Below are 18,581 nucleotides of genomic sequence, written 5' to 3'. Positions count from 1 at the left end.
CACTGTGACATCCACATCAGAGACCAAGAAGGAAGACGCAGACGTGTATTCCATTCCTCTCCTAGTTGATTGGCACCAGTGCTGGGGATGAGGAATAGGCAAGAATTTGTCAGTATGCCATTTCTTGCTTACCAGTGATTGGGTCCATTGATAGTGATGGCTTTTTCATCAGTGTAAATTTTCTTTCACAGTGCCTGATCCAGTGACAATGGGTACACTTGGTATTATTTAAAAAATTTACATGGGGCTTATATGTCATCTCAAGGTTGCTTCTAGAGCCAACGATCAGTCTGTCATTCATTGGATTTCAGGATATTTGTGTTCTGAAATTCACAAGAAGCATACTTTCCACTCCTGCACTTCGGTAGTAGTACTAGGTGATTATGCCAGCATTTAGAATGCAGTGGGACTGAAAGTCTTTCTTTCTGTATTGTCAAATGTGTAGAGTAAGATGACAAGCTTGTTTATAACCGTTTTTTCCTGCCAGGTCACTTTGCCAAGAAATCTTATTATGGATTCTGGAGAAACTGGAGAGGAAGACAGCAATTGCCAGCCTGAAAGGTTTTGCAGGATTGGACAAATCTGTGCCTTCTCTCCATTCTCTGTGTCAGTTTAGAGCTGCCACTCAAGGTGGCATAGAGATTACCATCAAAGAGGCCATTTGGTGAGTCCAACCATCCTTGCTGTCTCTCTTCAGATGGAATCGTATGGAAAAGGCCATTCTGTGGCTTGTCCACTAAGGGGCGCTGATGGAAAGGAAACCAAACCCTGAAGAGGCCGAGACTGAGGTGCTCCTGTTTATTATAATCTCTAAATGAACTGTGAGCCTTAAGTAATCCTCCAGCTTTTCTCTAGATGCTTAGCTAATAGTAGGTGCAGTTGACTGGAGCCTCACGGCTCTGCATCGTGGCAAGCCCACATGCTTCACAAAGTTTTCGCCAGTGAGTCAGAGCGAAGGGCAGACTGGTGCTCTTTCTCACTCCCAGAGTGGTGGAGGGGGGTTCAGAGCCAGATTTACTCCTAAGGGAAATTGCTTGATAGCTGTCTTTTATGATAATATTATAGTGGGTATTTGGTTCTCCTAGAGATTGACTAGAAAGTGTTTAATAACTGTTATTGGAATGGATTATTTATTTCTCCAACATCTCACAAGTGTATTTTAAGTTATTTCCATTTTCTGGGTGTTAGGTGTAGATGTTGGTACCTCAGAATGTAAATTCTTGTTGACCAGAGTTCATATAGTGTTTACCTGGGGCAGCTATTCTACATCACATTTCAAATGCTGCTGTTTGTTAAAGGATTTAAATTCAATTTTTTAATTCACGGCTAACTTTAAATTTTAGAATGCTCTTTCAATATGATGGACTTGAGGAAAACAGAAAAACCACATTGATTGCAAACAGAGTTACCCATACAAACTCTAGCTAGTAATTTACTGAGAGTTGTTTTATTGAGCATTGATAGGTTCTGTGGTTATAACTATGCCTCTAAACTGAAAGAGTTTAACAAATTTTGGCATGTTTATTTTTTAAATATTTTATTTATTTGTTTGTTTTTAGAAAGATGGGAAGGGAGGGAGAAAGAAAGGGAGAGAAACATCAGCTGAGAGGGAAACATCAATTGGTTTCCTCTCTCACACCCCCAGCTGGGGACCTGGCCTGCATCCCAGGCGTGTGCCCTGACCAGGAGTTGAACCAGCAGCCCTTTGGTTCACGGGACAGTGCCCAACCCACTGAACCATACAAGTCAGGGCCAGAGGTTATGTTTTTTTAAAAAACACTTTGGAACAGTTTAAGCAGGGACCAATTTTGTGAATATACAGATAATTTTATAGTATTTAACTTATCAGCAGTTAAAATTTACTGCTATCTTAACAGGTCCTTAGTGTACTTCTTAGTGTACATATGTCAAAATCATCTGTTCTTACTGAAACTAGTTTCTCTTCATGGTAGGAAAAAGAGTGAATAAGCAGTGCTATCACATCCTTAACCTGGGTCTATGTGTGGACTTTAAGGGGCTGTAATCTCCTTGGAGTTACCACAACAAATTTTCCTATATGCAAGCATGGATTTTTTCCCCCTCTGGGGTAACAGGAAAATAATTCAAACAAAATTTTGAGCTATTTCTAATGATTTTTATATGAAAATAACATGTTACTTTAGAATATTATTAATGGGGTTTCAAAAAAATATCTCTGGGTGATCAATCTTACCAAGATGAATCGACTCCACATTTCAGTGATGAAGACGAAGCCCTGTACCAGAAGGTGTCCTCAGAGCAGTGCCAGGTAGAGCATCTCGCGGACTTGCTGTCCCACTGCCAGGAGAGTGGTTTGGCTGGTGACTTCTTCATCTTCTGCTTGAAGGTAAGAACTGCATTTACAGTTTGTGCCCAGCTTTATCCCAGGGTAGTATCAGGAGCCCCTTTGAATTTTAAAGGCCATCATAATTTCAGGTTCTAAAATTAGGTCCTGTTAGGAGAAATAATCAGAGAACATAAGGGTGATTTATCTTTTAGTAGGTTTGGTAAAAAGAAGAAACTTATCTTTGGCAACACGCACCTGATTGACTGACTTCAGCACTGAGTTCTTAGAGAAGACCAAAGCAGAACCGTGATCTCCGAAAGGGTTAATCTTTGCTCTGTGTTCACAGGAAGAACTCTTTTCAAGTTAATAGCAGGTTTTACAGCTATAGAGTAATCCCTTATCCTTTCTGACTATTGTTTTGTCAGGTATTTGGGAAGGAGATTTAGCAGTTCTGTCTCTCTCATTTCATTTTGTGCCACTTGCAACCTTTGCTGGGTTTGCTTCTTAGCTCTGGTGGTTGCGCTTCCCTTTTCCCTGATCTCCCACGGTAACCTGGACCCAAACAGTTGGTTGCTTCTTATTTGCTGTTTGAGAACACAGGCCCGGTGATCCCTGGTTGCCTGTCCCCCAGTTCTGCCTTCTTCATTGTTTTCCCTAAATCAAGTGTCTACTCCAAGAGAATGTGTGTGGAGATTAGGGATGGTGGGGTGCGGGAGCATGCAGGGAGGAAGTAGGGCTGACCCCTGTGGGGTTCGAAGTAGGGGATGCTTCCTGATGCTGTCTCACCTCCATGTTTACATCCATCCCCCTGCCCAGCCCCCTCATTGTAAATTAGAAGAATATATTTTCTAAAAATATATTTAAAAAACTAAATAAAAAATAAAAACAAAAAGGGGAGAAAAACAAAGGAAAAAAGAATATATCCTTTAAATTGGATACTTAGAATTTTTTTGTTTGTTTGTTTAAAAAAAGCAAACGGGTTTCTTTGCTCTAATCCAAGGCTTTCCCACCTTGGTAATTATTGACATTTTGGGCGGGATAATTTTTTGTTGGCAGCAGGTGAAAGGGAGATGGGAGGGGGCCTTCTGGCTTTTGGGGTAGGGGGGCTTCCTGTTCTTTGTGTGATGTTTAGCAGCATCCCTGACCTCTACCCACTAGGTGTTCCTATCATCCTCCAATTACGATGACCAAAAATGTCCCCGGGCGTTGCTAAATGACCCCCTGGGTAGCGAAATTGCTCGGGCACAGTTGGGAAGCACTGCTCTAAACTGTCAATTACTTTGTTAAAGCATTAATTTATTGTTAAATAACTTAAGGTTTTCCTTTCNTGGGGTAGGGGGGCTTCCTGTTCTTTGTGTGATGTTTAGCAGCATCCCTGACCTCTACCCACTAGGTGTTCCTATCATCCTCCAATTACGATGACCAAAAATGTCCCCGGCGTTGCTAAATGACCCCCTGGGTAGCGAAATTGCTCGGGCACAGTTGGGAAGCACTGCTCTAAACTGTCAATTACTTTGTTAAAGCATTAATTTATTGTTAAATAACTTAAGGTTTTCCTTTCCCAAGGAAATTTGCCATGTGAAGGGTAGGGGGAATGTCTATAAAACCCACAGTAATGAATTATCTACTGATAGAAGTTCTAAATATCTTAGGGAAAAAGGGCTGTGGTGCTGAAAGCATCTAATAGTCTGTAAAAAGGGTTTGGAAATGTTCTATGGCCTCAGTTCAGGGAAGGCTAGTGATAGAGATCATAAAGATACCGGTCAAGTCCGTAGTCTGTGTATGTTTTTCGTTATGAGGTTTTACATTTTCACATACAGGGTATCATAGTATATGCACTATTCTGCCACTCAGGTTTTTCACTCCACTGTGTTTTTGAGGTCTCTCTATATTGATATCCACACAGATGTAGTTCATTTATTTCAGCTGCCGATATATAATAAATACATTATAATTTATTCATTCTCTTGTTGCTGGACATTTTTGTTTCCAGTTTTGAGCCATTATAAATAATGCTACAGTGAACACAGACGAGTTCTTTGAATACACATCTCAGACAGAGTTTTCTCGCTGTTTTTGAGCCCTTCGTTCTACAGGCTTTTTCTTCATTTTTTGCTTTTCTCCCACACTGATAGGAGTTGACTCATGTGGCTGCGGAAAGTGAAGCAGAGTTCAAGACGCAGCCCTTCTCCAGCAGAAACCTGTTGGAACTGGAGCGGCACCAGACTCTTCTGGTGGGAGGCCAAGAGCAGAAGCTGCTGGTCCTGCAGCTGGTGGCCGTCCTGTGTGAGAGGATGTCTGAGCAGATATTCACGAACATCGCTCAGGTCGGTGGCTGCCACAGTCTGGACCCATCCCAGTTTGGTTTCTTTATGTTCTTTCCCCACAAATGTTACTCAGAGTGTGGTGTGATGACGCCTGCAGCAGTGTCACCTGGCATGCTGGTTAAACATGCAAATTACTGAGCCCAGAGCAGACCGAGGGAATCAACACTTTCACAGGTCCTGGGAACTGGCACGTTTAACAAGCCCCGGAGGTGATTCTCACGCACATAAAACTTTAAGGACTGTTTTAAATGTTTGTATGTTATATCATAGTGGTTGTCAACTTTTGCTGCAAATAAAATCGTCTGGGATCTTTTTCAAAATACTGATGCCTGGGCTACTTTTAGAGGTTCTGATTCAGTGTGTCTTCATTAGAGCCTGGGCGTCTGTGTTTTCTAGTGCACTCTGGATGATTCTAATGTGGAGAATGATCAGAAACTCAAATTTGAAAAACACTAATCACCTTGATTTTTTCAGGTCTTCTCCACAGTAGCCTGTGAAATTTTAAGATTTAAAAAAATTGCTTTGAGAGTAGAGTGACTATGTGAATCGGCACCTGAATTTTATTGGCTCCGACATAATTTTTACCAGCGTTTTAAAAAATAAGAAATAAAAGTAATACAGCATCGGCAGTGCAGGTGCCATATTTTACCACTTTACCAGAATTGGTTGTCGCTTGGTTGGTGAGTAGTCGGTTGTGAGATGGTTTAGCTGTCACGCTTCAGTCTGATTCTCTGGTTCTTTGTATCCTTCTCATTGTCATCTGCCTTCGGGTGTTGCTAAGCAGCGTTTCAGTTCAGCTCCCGCTGAGAAAATTTGCAGCTGCCTGTCAGTTCCGACTTAATCGTGACTGTTTAATGAAAATCATGGTCATGATTTCTTTCCAGTCCTCTTATTCCCTCAGTTCACTGACCCTGTGTTATGTTACTCAGTGGGGGGATTTGTTTCTCCTGTGTTTTTACCGGTTCCCTGAAGACTTTTTCATGCAGACCTTATGTTTTTTCCTCAGGATGCTAGTTGGAGGGGAAATGGTCTAAAAACTGATAGGACTTGAGCTTTTGCACTTATCTCCTTTTATTCCTAGTTAGGGAACAATGGTTTTAGGTTGATACAAAAGTGACTTGTCCCATTTAATTATCCTTCAGCCCTGGCTGGTGTGGATCAGTGGATTGAGTGCCAGCTGTGAAATGAAGGGTCGCCAGTTCAGTTCCCAGTCAGGGCACATGCCTGGGGCTGCAGGCTAGGTCCCCAGTTAGGGGCATGCGAGAGGCAACTGATTGATATATCTCTCACACATCGATGTTTCTGTCTGTCTCTTTCTCCCTCCTTACTCTCTCTCTAAAAATAAATAAAATCTTTTAAAAAATAAATAAAAGAATAATATTTGGAAACTGGAAAATAGTAGCTATTTTAGCAACTTCAAAAAATGGGAAGCTAAATGCTTGCGTGGGAGAAGTCAAGAAACAAAACACTGTATTTCTTTTTTTAAATTTTTTCTTTTTTCTTTAATTTTTTCAATTTTATTCATTTATCTTTAGAGGGGAAGGGAAGGAGAGAGGAAGAGAAACATCAATGTATGGTTGCTTCTTGTGCGTCCCCTGCTGGGAACTGGCCCCTGCAGGGAACTGGCCTGCAACCGAGGAATGTGCCCTGACTGGGAATCGAACCGTGATTGTCTGGTTCACAGGCCCACGCTCAATCCACTGAGCTACACCAGCCAGGGCTAAAACACTGTATTTCAATAAAATTGTTTTAAAAATTAATTTGAAAAGAATAAAAAGAAGCAAACTACTTCTCACTGCAGAACCCTAGGTTCTAGGAAGGACTGGAGGCCCTAAATAAGCTCTAAAGATGGAGCTGAATTTAGAGCTTCAAACGAGTGGAAAGGCTCTGCCGGCTTCAGTAGACCCCTTGATTGCTTCCTCAACTTTGTACCGCCGCCTCCCTGCCCCCGCCCCAGCAAAAGACTGCAGGTTTATTCTTGAAAGCCTGTGAACCTGGACATTCTGCATTTGGGTGGTGTTTACAAACTGAAAACTGCAGGATTAAGTTGACCTCTACACACTCACCAGTGAGGTCTCTAACCCCTCCCCCTCCCTGGCCGGAACGGAGGCAGCAGGTTCATCCGTTCCCACAGGATTATTGTGAGGATTGAGTCAATACCTGTAATGTGTTCCGAATGGTCAACAATAAATGCTTACTGTTGTTACTAAATTAACCAGCTACAAAATTAAAAATGGTTGCCTTTGTAGGGCCAGAGTCAGTTGGAGAGAAATGGGATAGGATATTCTGTTTTTTATTAAATGGTACACCTTTACTAAAAAAAAAATTAAGTTAAAAGTAAAAGTCTCTCCCCACTCTGCAACAGGCTTCGGTCACATACCTGTTCTTGTGGCTGGCAGCCCTGTGAAAATTACAGGAATAAGTAGTAGGGGAAGAGCCCTTATCCACATGGTCTGGTGGTTTCGTTGTTACAAGGGAGTTTGGGGGAGAGGGGAGCATCGTGGATGGTGACAACAGCTGACTGTCACACCAGGTAATCGTTCTCAGGGTTTAAATATATATAGAGAGAGAGAAAGACAGACAGACATAGAAAATTCCTTCTTAACAAAAATAGGATGATACTACTTGTTTTGTAACATTAAAAAATTATATTTCATGGAGAGGAACTTAGAAAAACTCAGAAGTCTAGATAGGTTTTCCCAATAATTTAACAAAGCGTGTGCTGAAATAGAAGCTTCCTATAAACAAGATGTGCTTTAGAAAACTCTTTAAAGGCGAAATAGGTAGCCCAAGATGGTAGGCGAGCAGTTTCTCTGAGAGGACCAGTGCCCTTCACTTCTGGTGTTAGTAAAGTCCTGGGCTACAGAGGCGGTGAAATTGCCATAACCAGCACATTTCAGTGAATGGAACTTTAAATAACCTTTCTAGCTTCCTGCCTTACTCCAAAAGACAAGTGTTAACAGGCCTTTTTCTTTTTACTCTAAGCTTGCAATAAAGATTCTAGCATAGCATGTAATTTGCCCAGAGAGTTGAACATGCAGGCTTGCATGGTATTTAGAGGCTTATTATGACCTATCTCAGCTGCCCCATTTTCAAAATGATTTTTCCCTTTTCAGCCACTAATCCCCTGTATGTGTGTGTGCCCGGGCATGCACGCATGTGTGCATGCACATGTGTGTGTGTGATGTCTTTTATTCAAAGGTGGTTCTGCTTAGGGCGATTAACCAACATGCAGTTAAAATGATGCTGACCAAATTAATTCAATTTAAGGCTTAGTTGTTAGCCAAATGTGATGTAAAGTGTTACATATGAATAATCTTAATCCTTGAAAAACATTTGATACTTAAAAAAACGACTCTGGATAATTTGTGCAGAGTGCCTGAGGACACCGTCTTTGACATAAACTTGAACATGTCTTTCCCCTTCTTCACTTCCTAGAACTGCACTGTCAGAGGGCAGAGGTGGGGGAGGTGTCCTTGAGGAGGAAATCTCATTGGGAGAAGCAGATCTAGGGCCCTCTAAGATGGTCAGAAGGTCACAAATCATTTTGCATTTTAATTTCCTGGCAAAATTCATGAAAAGTGAAGGATGTTGGATTAGAATATGAAGACATTTGGAAAAGTATAAACAGGCTTTCTCGTTTATCAACTCTGTGGCCTGGACCAGATAACCTCTGTAAGTCTCAGATTCTTCACCTGAAAGTGAATTTAAGAGTAGTGACCTCCTGGGGTTTGCATGAGACCTAAGTAAGATTGTGCGTGAGAAACACTGAGCGCCAGGCCAGCCACACAGCGCCAGTTGTTCTTGCAGGTTTTTGCTATCATGATGTCAATGTGGATGACATGAAGAAAACACTGAGTTTTTTCTTTTTCTTACTCCTCATTGATACTAAATCCCATTCCCATGGCAGGTGGTGGAGTTTGTAGCAGCCACCCTGCAGCGAGCATGTGCAAGTGTGGTGCACCAGACAGAGAGTGCCGTGGAGTCACAGACTCTGAGCATGTCCATGGGACTGGTGGCTGTCATGCTGGGAGGAGCTGTCCAGGTGAGTTGCAAACATGAGCCAAACTTGAATGGAGGGAGAAGAGAAAGAGAAGAGGAAAAACCTGGTGTTTCCCTTCCTTACCTTGGTGAGAGATAAATGGATGTTGCCCAGAGGAGAATCGGGATAAACAAGTTGTTAATGAGAATTCTCTTCAAAGTAGAGCACCAGAAAATTGTGCCACTTCCACCTTATCGCCCGCATAGTGGTCACCATCGGAAGGAATTCACAAATTCTCTGAACACTGAATTCTCTTACCCTCCCTGCCGTGGCTTTGCAAAGCTCATCCCTGCTGTTGCAGTTGTCAGGAGGAGGGAAACCTTTGCAACCTGCTGGTTGCTTAGGGTCCCATCTGTTTTGATAGTTCTGTTTTAGCACTGATCCATTATTCAACCCAGGTCAGGTAGCATGGTAAAGCTTTGTTTCCAGTGTATGTGTCTTACATATGTAATTTATAATCTTTTCATTTATTCACTCAAAAAATTTTTACGGCATATTTGCTACGTGCCATATACTGAGCTAAGGTGCTGGGAATACAGCAGTGGTCAGAGAAGACATGGTCTCTACCCTCATGAAGCTTGCAGACCACTAAGGGAGTCTGATGCCAAATAACTACTCAAAAAATATACTTAGAATTGAATGAAGTGCCTCAGAAGAGAAGCGGAGGGTACCAAGAGAACATAGCATCCAACCTAGGCTGGGAAGGTCTCTACTGAGGAGGTGTAAATTTAAGGAGTCTCGAACCATGGATAGGAATTTGGGAGTGTGTGGGACAGATGGAGGAAACTCTTCCAATTAAAGAAAACAGATCCTGGCTGGCATAGCTCAGTGGATTGAGCGCGAGCCTTCGAACCAGAGGATCGCGGTTCGATTCCCAGTCAGGGAACAAGCCTGGGTTGCAGGCCAGTTCCCAGCAAGGGACACATGAGAGGCAACCATACATTGATATTTCTCTCCCTCTTTCCTTCCCTTCCCCTTTAAAGATAAATTTTTAAAAAACTTATAAAAAAAAGAAAACATCTTGTGCAAAGGCTGGGAAGCAGGATAGAGCTTGGTATACTTCAGACACTGACAGAAGGCTGGTAGAGCTGAAATGTAGAGACATAGGGACAAGGTACTGCCAGACAGGGCAGAAAGGCAGACACTGGTTAATTATATACCACATCAGGTTGGGAGACTACCAGGAGGCAGAATGGGCTTAGTGCAAATATTATGAAATCTAACCTGAAGTCACGCTAGCCACACACAGCTCTTAGTAATGAGCAGGGAACTTTTTGGGACTAAATTTTTGAGTTTGAGGATTCAAATTTGATACTGATTTTTTAAAAGATTTTATTTAAGAGAAGGAGAGAAGGAGAGAAATATCGATGTATGCTTGCCTCTCGTGATGCCCCTGCAGGAACCTGGCCTGCAACCCAGGCATGTGCCCTGACTGGGAATCAAACTGCGATCATGTGGTTCGCAGGCCCCCGCTCAGTCCACTGAGCTACACCAGCCAGGGCTGATACTGATTTTTGATATGTTAGAATTTCCCATCTCTGGCCTGCCCTGCAAGAAAAAAGGAATTTTATTTTGACCTGTTATTAACATGAAGCCCATTTTTTGGTAGATTTACTTATTGCTCCTAATTTGATATTTACCATATAGTTCAAGAAAAAAAAATTTTGGTTCTGTTTCTGGAGTTCTATTATATCCCTGCTAATAGAACTGTCAAGGAGGAGTTCACCAATGGAATAGTTTTTAAGCTCAACTGATATTGGATTAAGTTGGCTGATTGGTTTTATTTTTGTGGTTGAATATTAATTTGAAAATTCTTTGTTTATATAAGTTGCGAACATAATTTTTTTGCTTTTCTTCCCTCTTATTTATCATTGCAAACTATATCCCAAATGGAAAAATAGAACATAGAAATCTCCATTTCCCTTTCTGAAGGCCCCTTGTTTGAGACTGTGTAAATTAGTAATGTTCTAAGAGAGACTCACATGATTTATGCAAATATACATCCCTCACCTATCCCTGCCCTTGAATGAGCCATCCTGACTCACCAATGACATCCTGGATTCATTCCTCTGACTTTGCAGTTGCTTAAGTGAACTTAAATGCATCACCCTTATACTTTTGCCCTACATCTATTAATTTTTTTCCCTCTTTGGTTCATGGATTTCTAAGTAGCTTCTAGAGAAATGCTGGGTTTTCTGTCTTTTTGTTGGGAAGAAGTCACAGTTATGAATTATGTTTTCAGATCATCAATCTAAGGCTTAGGGGGTTTTTTTGCTTCAGAGTCTAGAAGAATTATACTGTACCTATTCCGAATTAGGATTCATTGGTTTAGCTAATGAAACAGTATCTAATAGCATTTGAACCTTTCTTTTTTTTCCTTTCTAATTTCTATAATTAAGGTGATTATTAGAACCTAGTGTCTGGGAAGCGGAGTTAATTAGGAGAAAGTGTAGGCTTAAGACAACTATAATTCCAAACTCATTTCTAAATTTCAGGATTGGCCATCAGCAAAAATAGTACGATGTGGTAACTTCTCTGTCCCCTCGGACGTGGTTTCTCCCTGATGTCCCCTGGCCTCCTCTGGGTGTCATACCTTTTCCCATCTGTTTCTCTTAGAAAGAAACATCTTCCTACCACCTTCAGTCTTGGCCCCACCAGTTCAATTCCCAGTTCTCAAACTGAAAACTCGCAGAAGTTTAGAACAATTCACCAGCTAACCAGTTCACCCCTGACACCCTGAAGGAAATCACAGATGTGGGCTGACACAGCTCTGCTCATTCCAGTTTCTGAAGGATTCCAGAAACTCTGCAGAGAGGCAGCCAGATGAAGGAGTTTGTCACTCACTTGTAGGCTGCTTCTTTGGGCCTCAGGGCTTCTGCACAGAATTCTGAGAGCTGCTCTGGGAAGTCGTGACAGGAGGAGAATGAGGGCTTCGTGGTCACTTCCCAGTTTTGGTGGTATCCCTAGGTGGCCCTGGAAAAGTACTTAACTAGTTAGTCCTTCAGTTTTCTCATCTACCAATTAAGCAACTATTACTGTATAACTCGGAATTGTTTTTTAATATTTATGAACAAGTAGTTGGCACCTGTAGTCTTAGATTTCTCTCATTTTTCTAATAGTGGGAGATCTGTAGGCTTATGAAGCTGAGAGCATGCCTGGCTTTAATTGCCTTATCAGCACTTTGGTTCAGAATCCACCTGCCTGCGCATGGTGATTAGAGGAGTTACCCAGTTTAATAGGATGGATCTTCCAATGACTAAGCAGTTTGAGAACAGGGAGAACAGATTTTTTAATAGACGATTTTTAGAGCAGTTTTAGGTGTGCAGAAAAATTGAGCAGGAAATACCAAGATTTCCCATGTACCTGCCCGCCCCACTGCCAGCATCCTGTGCAGAGTGATGCACCTGCTGCAGTTGCTGGACCTGCATCGACATGTCTTTATCACCCACAGTCTGTAGTTCACATTGAAGTTCGCTTATGGTGTACACTCTGGGTTTTGACAAATGTATAATGACGTGTATTTACCATGCATAATGGTTTCACTGTCCTGAAAATCCTCAGTGTTCTGCTTGTTCACCCCCTACCCATAACTCTGAGAAACACTGATCTTTCTGTTGTCTCCACAGTCTTGCCTTTTCCAGAACATTATGTAGTTGGAATCATATATTATGTAGCCTTTTCAGACTGATTTCTTTGACTTGTCATATGTATTTAGGGTTCGTCCATGTCTTTTGTGATTTGATAGCCCATTTCTTTTTAGTGCTGAATAGTATTTTATTGTGTAAATGTTCTACAATTTACTTACACATTCACCTACTGAAGGACCTCCTGGTTGCTTTCAAGTTTTGGCAGTTATGAATAAAGCTACTGTAAATATCTGTGTGTAGGTTTTATGGCCGTAAGTTTTCAACTCATTTGGGCAAATACAAGGAGCAGGGTTGCTGGAGCGTATGACAAGAGTATGTTTAGTTTCGTAAGAAAGTGCCAAACTGTCTTGCAAGTGGCGGCACCATTTCGCACCCCCACCAGGAAGGTATGAGAGTTCTTGTTGCTCCACATTCTTGCCAGCATTTGGTGGTGTTTTAGATTTTAGTTGTTCTAGTAGGTATGTAGTGGTATCTCATTGTTGTTTTGGTTTGTAGTTCCTTGATGGCATAGGATTTGATATGCTGTATATCTTCTTTGGTGAGGTGTCTGTTCAGGTCTTTTGGTCATTTTTAATTGGGTTGTTTGTTTTCTTATTTTTGACTTTTAAGGGTTCTGTGTATATTTTGGATAACCATCCTTTATCAGATGTGTGTCTTTTGAAAATATTTTCTCGTAGTCTGTGGCTCATCTTCTCTTTTTCTTGACAGTGTCTTTTGCAGAGCAGAAGTTTTTAATTTTAATGAAGTCTAGCTTAATGAAGTCTAAAGTCAGTTATTTCTTTCATGGTTTTTAACTGAAAAAAGTCATCACCATACCCAAGGTCATCTAGATTTTTCTCCTATATTATCTTGTAGGAATTTTTTAGTTTTGCATTTTACATTTAGTCTCTAATCTATTTTGAATTAATTTTTGTGATAATGTAAGGTCTGTGTCTGGATTCTTTCTTTCTTCCGTTTTTTGTTTCTTTTTTCCCCTCTCTCCCTCCCTCCCTCCCTCCCTCCTTCCTTCCTTCCTTTTTCTTTCCTTCTATACATCAGTGTCCAGTTGCTCCATCCCTATGTGTTGAAGAGTCTCTTTTCTTCATGGTATTGCCTAGGTCTGTTCCTGGGCTCTCTATTTGGTCCCACTGGTCTATTTGTTGTTGTTTTAAGAAATTGTTGTATGTAATAGAAGTGAAAGAAAGTCCATGTACTCTAGATATAAGTAGATACTGCCATTTCAGATGCTTGAAAAACAAAGGCCCATAATACAACAGAGGTACTGAATGAAGTCTAGCATAATGACAACACTAGCAAAATTACTCTAAAATGTTTTTTCCAGTCCCACAGAGGTTCCTGATAAAATTTACCTTTTTCTTAGGTAACGTATGCCTTCACTGTAAACATACATATTGTCTTCCTTAAGATACAGTCCCATGGGAATGGTCAGTTGTTTTACACATGAAGATAAGCTGACATATTTTACAGAACTAGAAATTCTACCTTATGCCAATTTTGCATTAGTTTCTAATTGTTTAAACAAAGAATTCTGAGGGGAGTGTATGGTGACATTCTACGTGTACAAACCTGTCGTGTGCTGCAGGTTTTCATTTACTTTGTAGGGCAGCTGTGGGGAAAGCGAACAGTAGCAATTCTGCGGACTTGTCATGTGAAGTGAGAGCGTTAGATGGGTCCTACGAAAACAGTTGGTTCATTGGTTGGTTGGTTGGTTGGTTGGATAATGAAACAAGTGAATAAATAAGTAATAAATACCCTGCCTTGTTCTAACAAGGGCTTAAAACCTGCAAGTTTTTCAAGTTATCAAGGACTCTCAAAGCCTCACATGATAATTTTTCCAGCATTTTCAAACAGAATGATTCCCACTGATTCTTGTTTTCTTCACCGATTGTACAAGTACCTTTCCTATCAAGGCCTATGGTATTATTAGTATAAATCTCCTGGAAAAAACAAAATCTTATGTAATTTTCACTCATACTTTTTAGGAGAAATTCCCTTTTACCAGTTATTGTCCCATTCTGTTCCAGACCTACGGTGCCAGCATATGCTAACCAGCCACTTTAGATCACAGCTTTGCTTGTTCAAGTGAGACCATGTAGGGTGTTGGGTCAGAGTACAGGCTCTGGAGCCAGACTTGCTGAGTTCATGTCTTACCATCTCCAAGTTGTGTGGCCTTGGACATGTAGTTTGATTGTTCTGTGCCTCAGTTTCCCTCTGTTCAAAAAGGAGATAATTTTAACTAGATCATAGGGATATGAATATGTGTTTTGTTTATCACGTTTATTTTTTAAATATTTACATAGTGCTTACTGTGTGTCCAGCACTAAGTACTTTGCTAGTATGAACTCATCATTGTATGGCAGTAGGTATGTAAAAATAAAAAATACAAAAAAAGTCAAAAAACAATAATCTGGAAAAGAATTTTATGATATGATTGAGTATTAAAATCGGATTTGGTGAGAATAGCACTAGAGATAAATAGTTTAATGGGTAACTGGGTCCAAAGGATGTTAACAGTCTGTTCACAAAAAAAGAAATGCAGACATTCTATAAACATGAAAAGATAATTAATAGTGCTATTAGCCTGGCTAATGCAAATTAAAACCATAAGATACCATGTCCTGCTCCTCAGATTGTACAAATTAAGAGTAATAATGTACATTACTGGCAAATTTTTTAACTTATAAAAGTACCTATACATGGGAAGTATTCAATAAATGTTTTCTGTTGTAGTTATTCAACAAAGGTTGCTAGTGCCAGACTCAGGCTACCTGCTGGTTACACCGGGAGCAAGGTTTGCTCCCTGCTCCTTTTACTCGGGATGTGTTTGTTGCCTTAGGGTCAAGTCATGTTAACATCTGCTACATTAATTTGGGCTTGCCATTTTTCCTTTCATCTTGTAGTTGAAATCAAGTGACTTTGCTGTTCTGAAGCAATTGCTGCCTCTCTTAGAGAAGGTCTCCCTCACGTACCTGGATCCTGTCATCCAAGAACTTGCTGCGGACCTCCGCATCACCATCTCTACCCATGGGGCCTTTTCCACCGAGGCTGTCAGTGTGGCTGCCCAGAGTGCCCTGAGCAAAAAGGACCCAGAAGGGAAAATAGAAGAGCAGCAACAAAGCAGTCGGGAGGGGTGCACTGGTGTGCTCCATGGCCAGCTCAACCAACAACAAAGCCCTGGGAAACCCAACCAAACCAGCCTAGAATCTAGTACTCCACTCAGTCCTCAGGAGGTCAGTGAGCCCAGCACTCCTACAAGCCAGAAATCTAGAAGTGTAACCACAGAACAGCTCCAGGAAGTTCTTTTATCTGCTTATGATCCTCAAATTCCAACACGGGCTGCCGCCCTGAGAACTCTTTCTCACTGGATAGAGCAGAGAGAAGCAAGAGCCCTTGAGGTGCAAGAGAAGCTTCTCAAGGTGAGTAGAACATATTACAAACACACACATGCGGGGTGGGGCAGCCTTGCTGGAGCCTGACTGTATCAGCCCTGTCTGGGTGCTTTCAGGGAACGTGTGATTGTTCTGAGGAGGCAAGGCGTAGGCATAGGAAGATCTGGGTAACCACACAAGGCTAAATTGAACATGAAGAGATCACCAGAATTTTTACAGGCAGGAAATGCTATGGACAGTCATACAAGGAGAGAGCTGAACTCTGAAGGAAGTAGGTCTTGGTGTGGCCGTAACAAACTAGTGAAGTTTGAGCACGTGAAATAAGAGGGGAAGGAACAGCACAGCCAAATTCCCAGAGTTGGGAAAGTGCTTTTCCGGTAAGTAGATTCACTGTCACCACTGTGATCCAGCCAGATAAGCCACCTGTTTTCTCTGGGCCACCTTCAGAGGGGCATTCGGCATAGACTGGTGTGGGAGAACGTATGTGCTGAGCTGGGGATCTTTCCCCTTTCGTGGAAATTGCCCTGACCTCAGTGTTTGTGAAGAGCAAGTGGTCTAGAGACTGCTGGCCGAATTCCAGATTCATTTTTTGCACAAGTCACTTAAACTCTCTGTCTAGATTTCTATGTTTGTAAAGTGTAGAAACTTTATGTTGAAAGATTTAAAAGAAAACCATCCATGTAAAGCTTTACTTACAGTGATGGGCACATATTGAGCACCAAGTAAAGGTTGGCTGCTGCTGTTGTTATCTCTTCCATATAGTTTAGCCATTAGACTAAGAAGTATAAGTCTGATTGGAAACGTTTATTTTTTAGTCACTAAAGTATTAGAATCAACAATGTAAAAATAACTGCTATTTATTGAGCCAGGCCCTATGCCTTTCAGGCATTGTCTGTAGGCTGCAGAATTGGTATTTCCACCCCTACCCCCCAGAGCCCACTTTGTAGAAGAGAAAAGCAAGGAATGGAAATGAGTCAAGGACTTGTTATCATTAAATGTTGCTGAAAACCTCAAATTATATATCTGTTTTTTAGGAATCATTAAAAATACCCCTTCGCATTCCTATTTAATGGGGAATGGAGTGAACATCTTTCGAATTTTAAACTTGTTTAGTCCCCCTCTGCTGTACAGAATGGGTCATCAAAGTCCTGTCTTTTTTTTCTTCTAAGAAATGTTTCAAATCTACCTCTTCCTCTTTATTCCCACACTGCTACCTGGATTAAACTTCCTCTGTTTCATGCATGATCCCCACCTCTTCCAACCTGGCCATCTTCCCAGTGGACGAGCCGTAGGCCCCCTGACATGCTGCACATGTGGACACCAGCAGCCCCCAGAGGATGTCGGGAATCGCTGTGCCAGTGAAGAGCGAGGCACTGCATATGGAACAGCCACCCCGTCTCCCTTAGACATCAATCAGGAGGGACAGTCACATGGCCACTATCTTTCCGTCATCTTCCTGTTAGGGCCTAAACCTAACATGTCACTGTCATATTTTCTGGATAACAGGACCCACAGTGGGTGACATGCCCTGGTATGTCCCTAAATTGTCAGATGTGCTGAGAGCAATTTATTATTAATGTCAGCTGAAGTGCTCGAATTTGGAAAAGATTTTGAAAAATTAATTAGAATAGATTTAAAGGTATCCCAATAATAACATTTCCGTCTCACTTGTATTTCTATATGCTTCCTGGGTGCAAGAGAGAAGGATCAAATTACGGCACATGTGCCACCAGTTGGGCATGACCCCACAGCTGGCCTTCTGTGTGTCATGGCCTGTAGTCTGTCATGTCATAGTGAGAATGTTGTCCACCATGGGCTGTCATGGACTTTTCCTCCAGATTTTGGTTTCCATGCCTACTCCTGGTGTATACATGGCCACTTCTTTTAACACTGTTAAAAATTCAACTGTTATAAAAATGGGACTTCAAACTTATGTGCTGTTTTCTCCATAAGACTTTAAAGTCAGACCAGTGTCTAGCCAGCTAAGACAGGTGAGTAGAAAAGCACTTACTCTTTTGAGGCTGCTACAGGGGTCCCAGTCCTGCCTGCTCTTTTGAGTCACATCACTGCTGTATTTTGTGGTTCCAGATATTCTTGGAGAACTTGGAGCACGAAGACACCTTTGTGTATCTGTCTGCCATCCAGGGTAAGTGAGTCCTGGTTCAAGGACTTGGAGTCCATGTCTGTCACGTATGTTTACACAAATCTCTAAAGTCATAGAGCCACAAGACTGCTGACCTTCCTGTAGCCTCTCCATTACTTGATTTCCGATTCCTGGAGGGTTCCCACAGGATCCTTGTGGAGTTTCAGTGACTCTCAATGCTGAGGAGGCCTTATTTATGTTTACTTATTCTGTGGACTAAATCCCACTTCCTGTAATTCAAGGAGATAAAGAATGGCTCACATATGAGCTCTTATTACACTAACCTTTTATGTATTTGACTACTGTCAATATGTACCTTTGCTCTCTCTTTAAACTCACATGATCTCAGGGTATTTAATGTTTCTTCCTCAAAACATTTTTTGCAGTACTTTTCTTTCTCTATTGTGATTCTTTGCTGTTCTCCACATCTGTATTAGTTTTCGGATCCCAGATATAGGGAGGGACCTCATGAAATTGGGGGTAGAGAATTAGTCACCCAAAAGGGCATGAGGCAGACGTGATGAGACAGAATGAACTCACATGCCTCTCGGCTCCATCAGAGGAATACGGTCTTTGGGAGCCAGGGCTCTGGAGGCGAAGCACCTGGATATGGCTGCCATTCCCTGCTTCTCAGCTAGAAGAACTCTGGCAAATTACTTAATCCCTCTGGGCTGCAATTTCTTACTATAAAAGGGAGCTAAATAGGAGTGCAAAATTATATACCCCTT

The 18,581-nt window shown here is 41.6% G+C and overlaps 1 protein-coding gene across 1 annotated transcript in view; it reads left to right on the top strand.

Moving 5' to 3' along the window:
• TANGO6 (transport and golgi organization 6 homolog) overlaps positions 1–18,581 on the top strand; it is a 142,575-nt gene that overhangs the window by 39,331 nt on the left and 84,663 nt on the right. The window contains exons 9-14 of the mRNA XM_037041409.1: positions 488–664; positions 2,239–2,365; positions 4,441–4,632; positions 8,543–8,677; positions 15,222–15,737; positions 17,799–17,856. Coding sequence (XP_036897304.1) covers positions 488–664; positions 2,239–2,365; positions 4,441–4,632; positions 8,543–8,677; positions 15,222–15,737; positions 17,799–17,856 — 1,205 coding nt within the window. The remainder of the gene's footprint in view (positions 1–487; positions 665–2,238; positions 2,366–4,440; positions 4,633–8,542; positions 8,678–15,221; positions 15,738–17,798; positions 17,857–18,581) is intronic.

Source organism: Sturnira hondurensis, unplaced genomic scaffold (genome assembly GCF_014824575.4).
Source record: "Sturnira hondurensis isolate 20B ecotype Veracruz unplaced genomic scaffold, ASM1482457v3 Scaffold0003090, whole genome shotgun sequence".
Taxonomy (NCBI): Eukaryota; Metazoa; Chordata; class Mammalia; order Chiroptera; family Phyllostomidae; genus Sturnira; species Sturnira hondurensis.
This window is presented reverse-complemented; position numbering and strand designations above follow the sequence as displayed.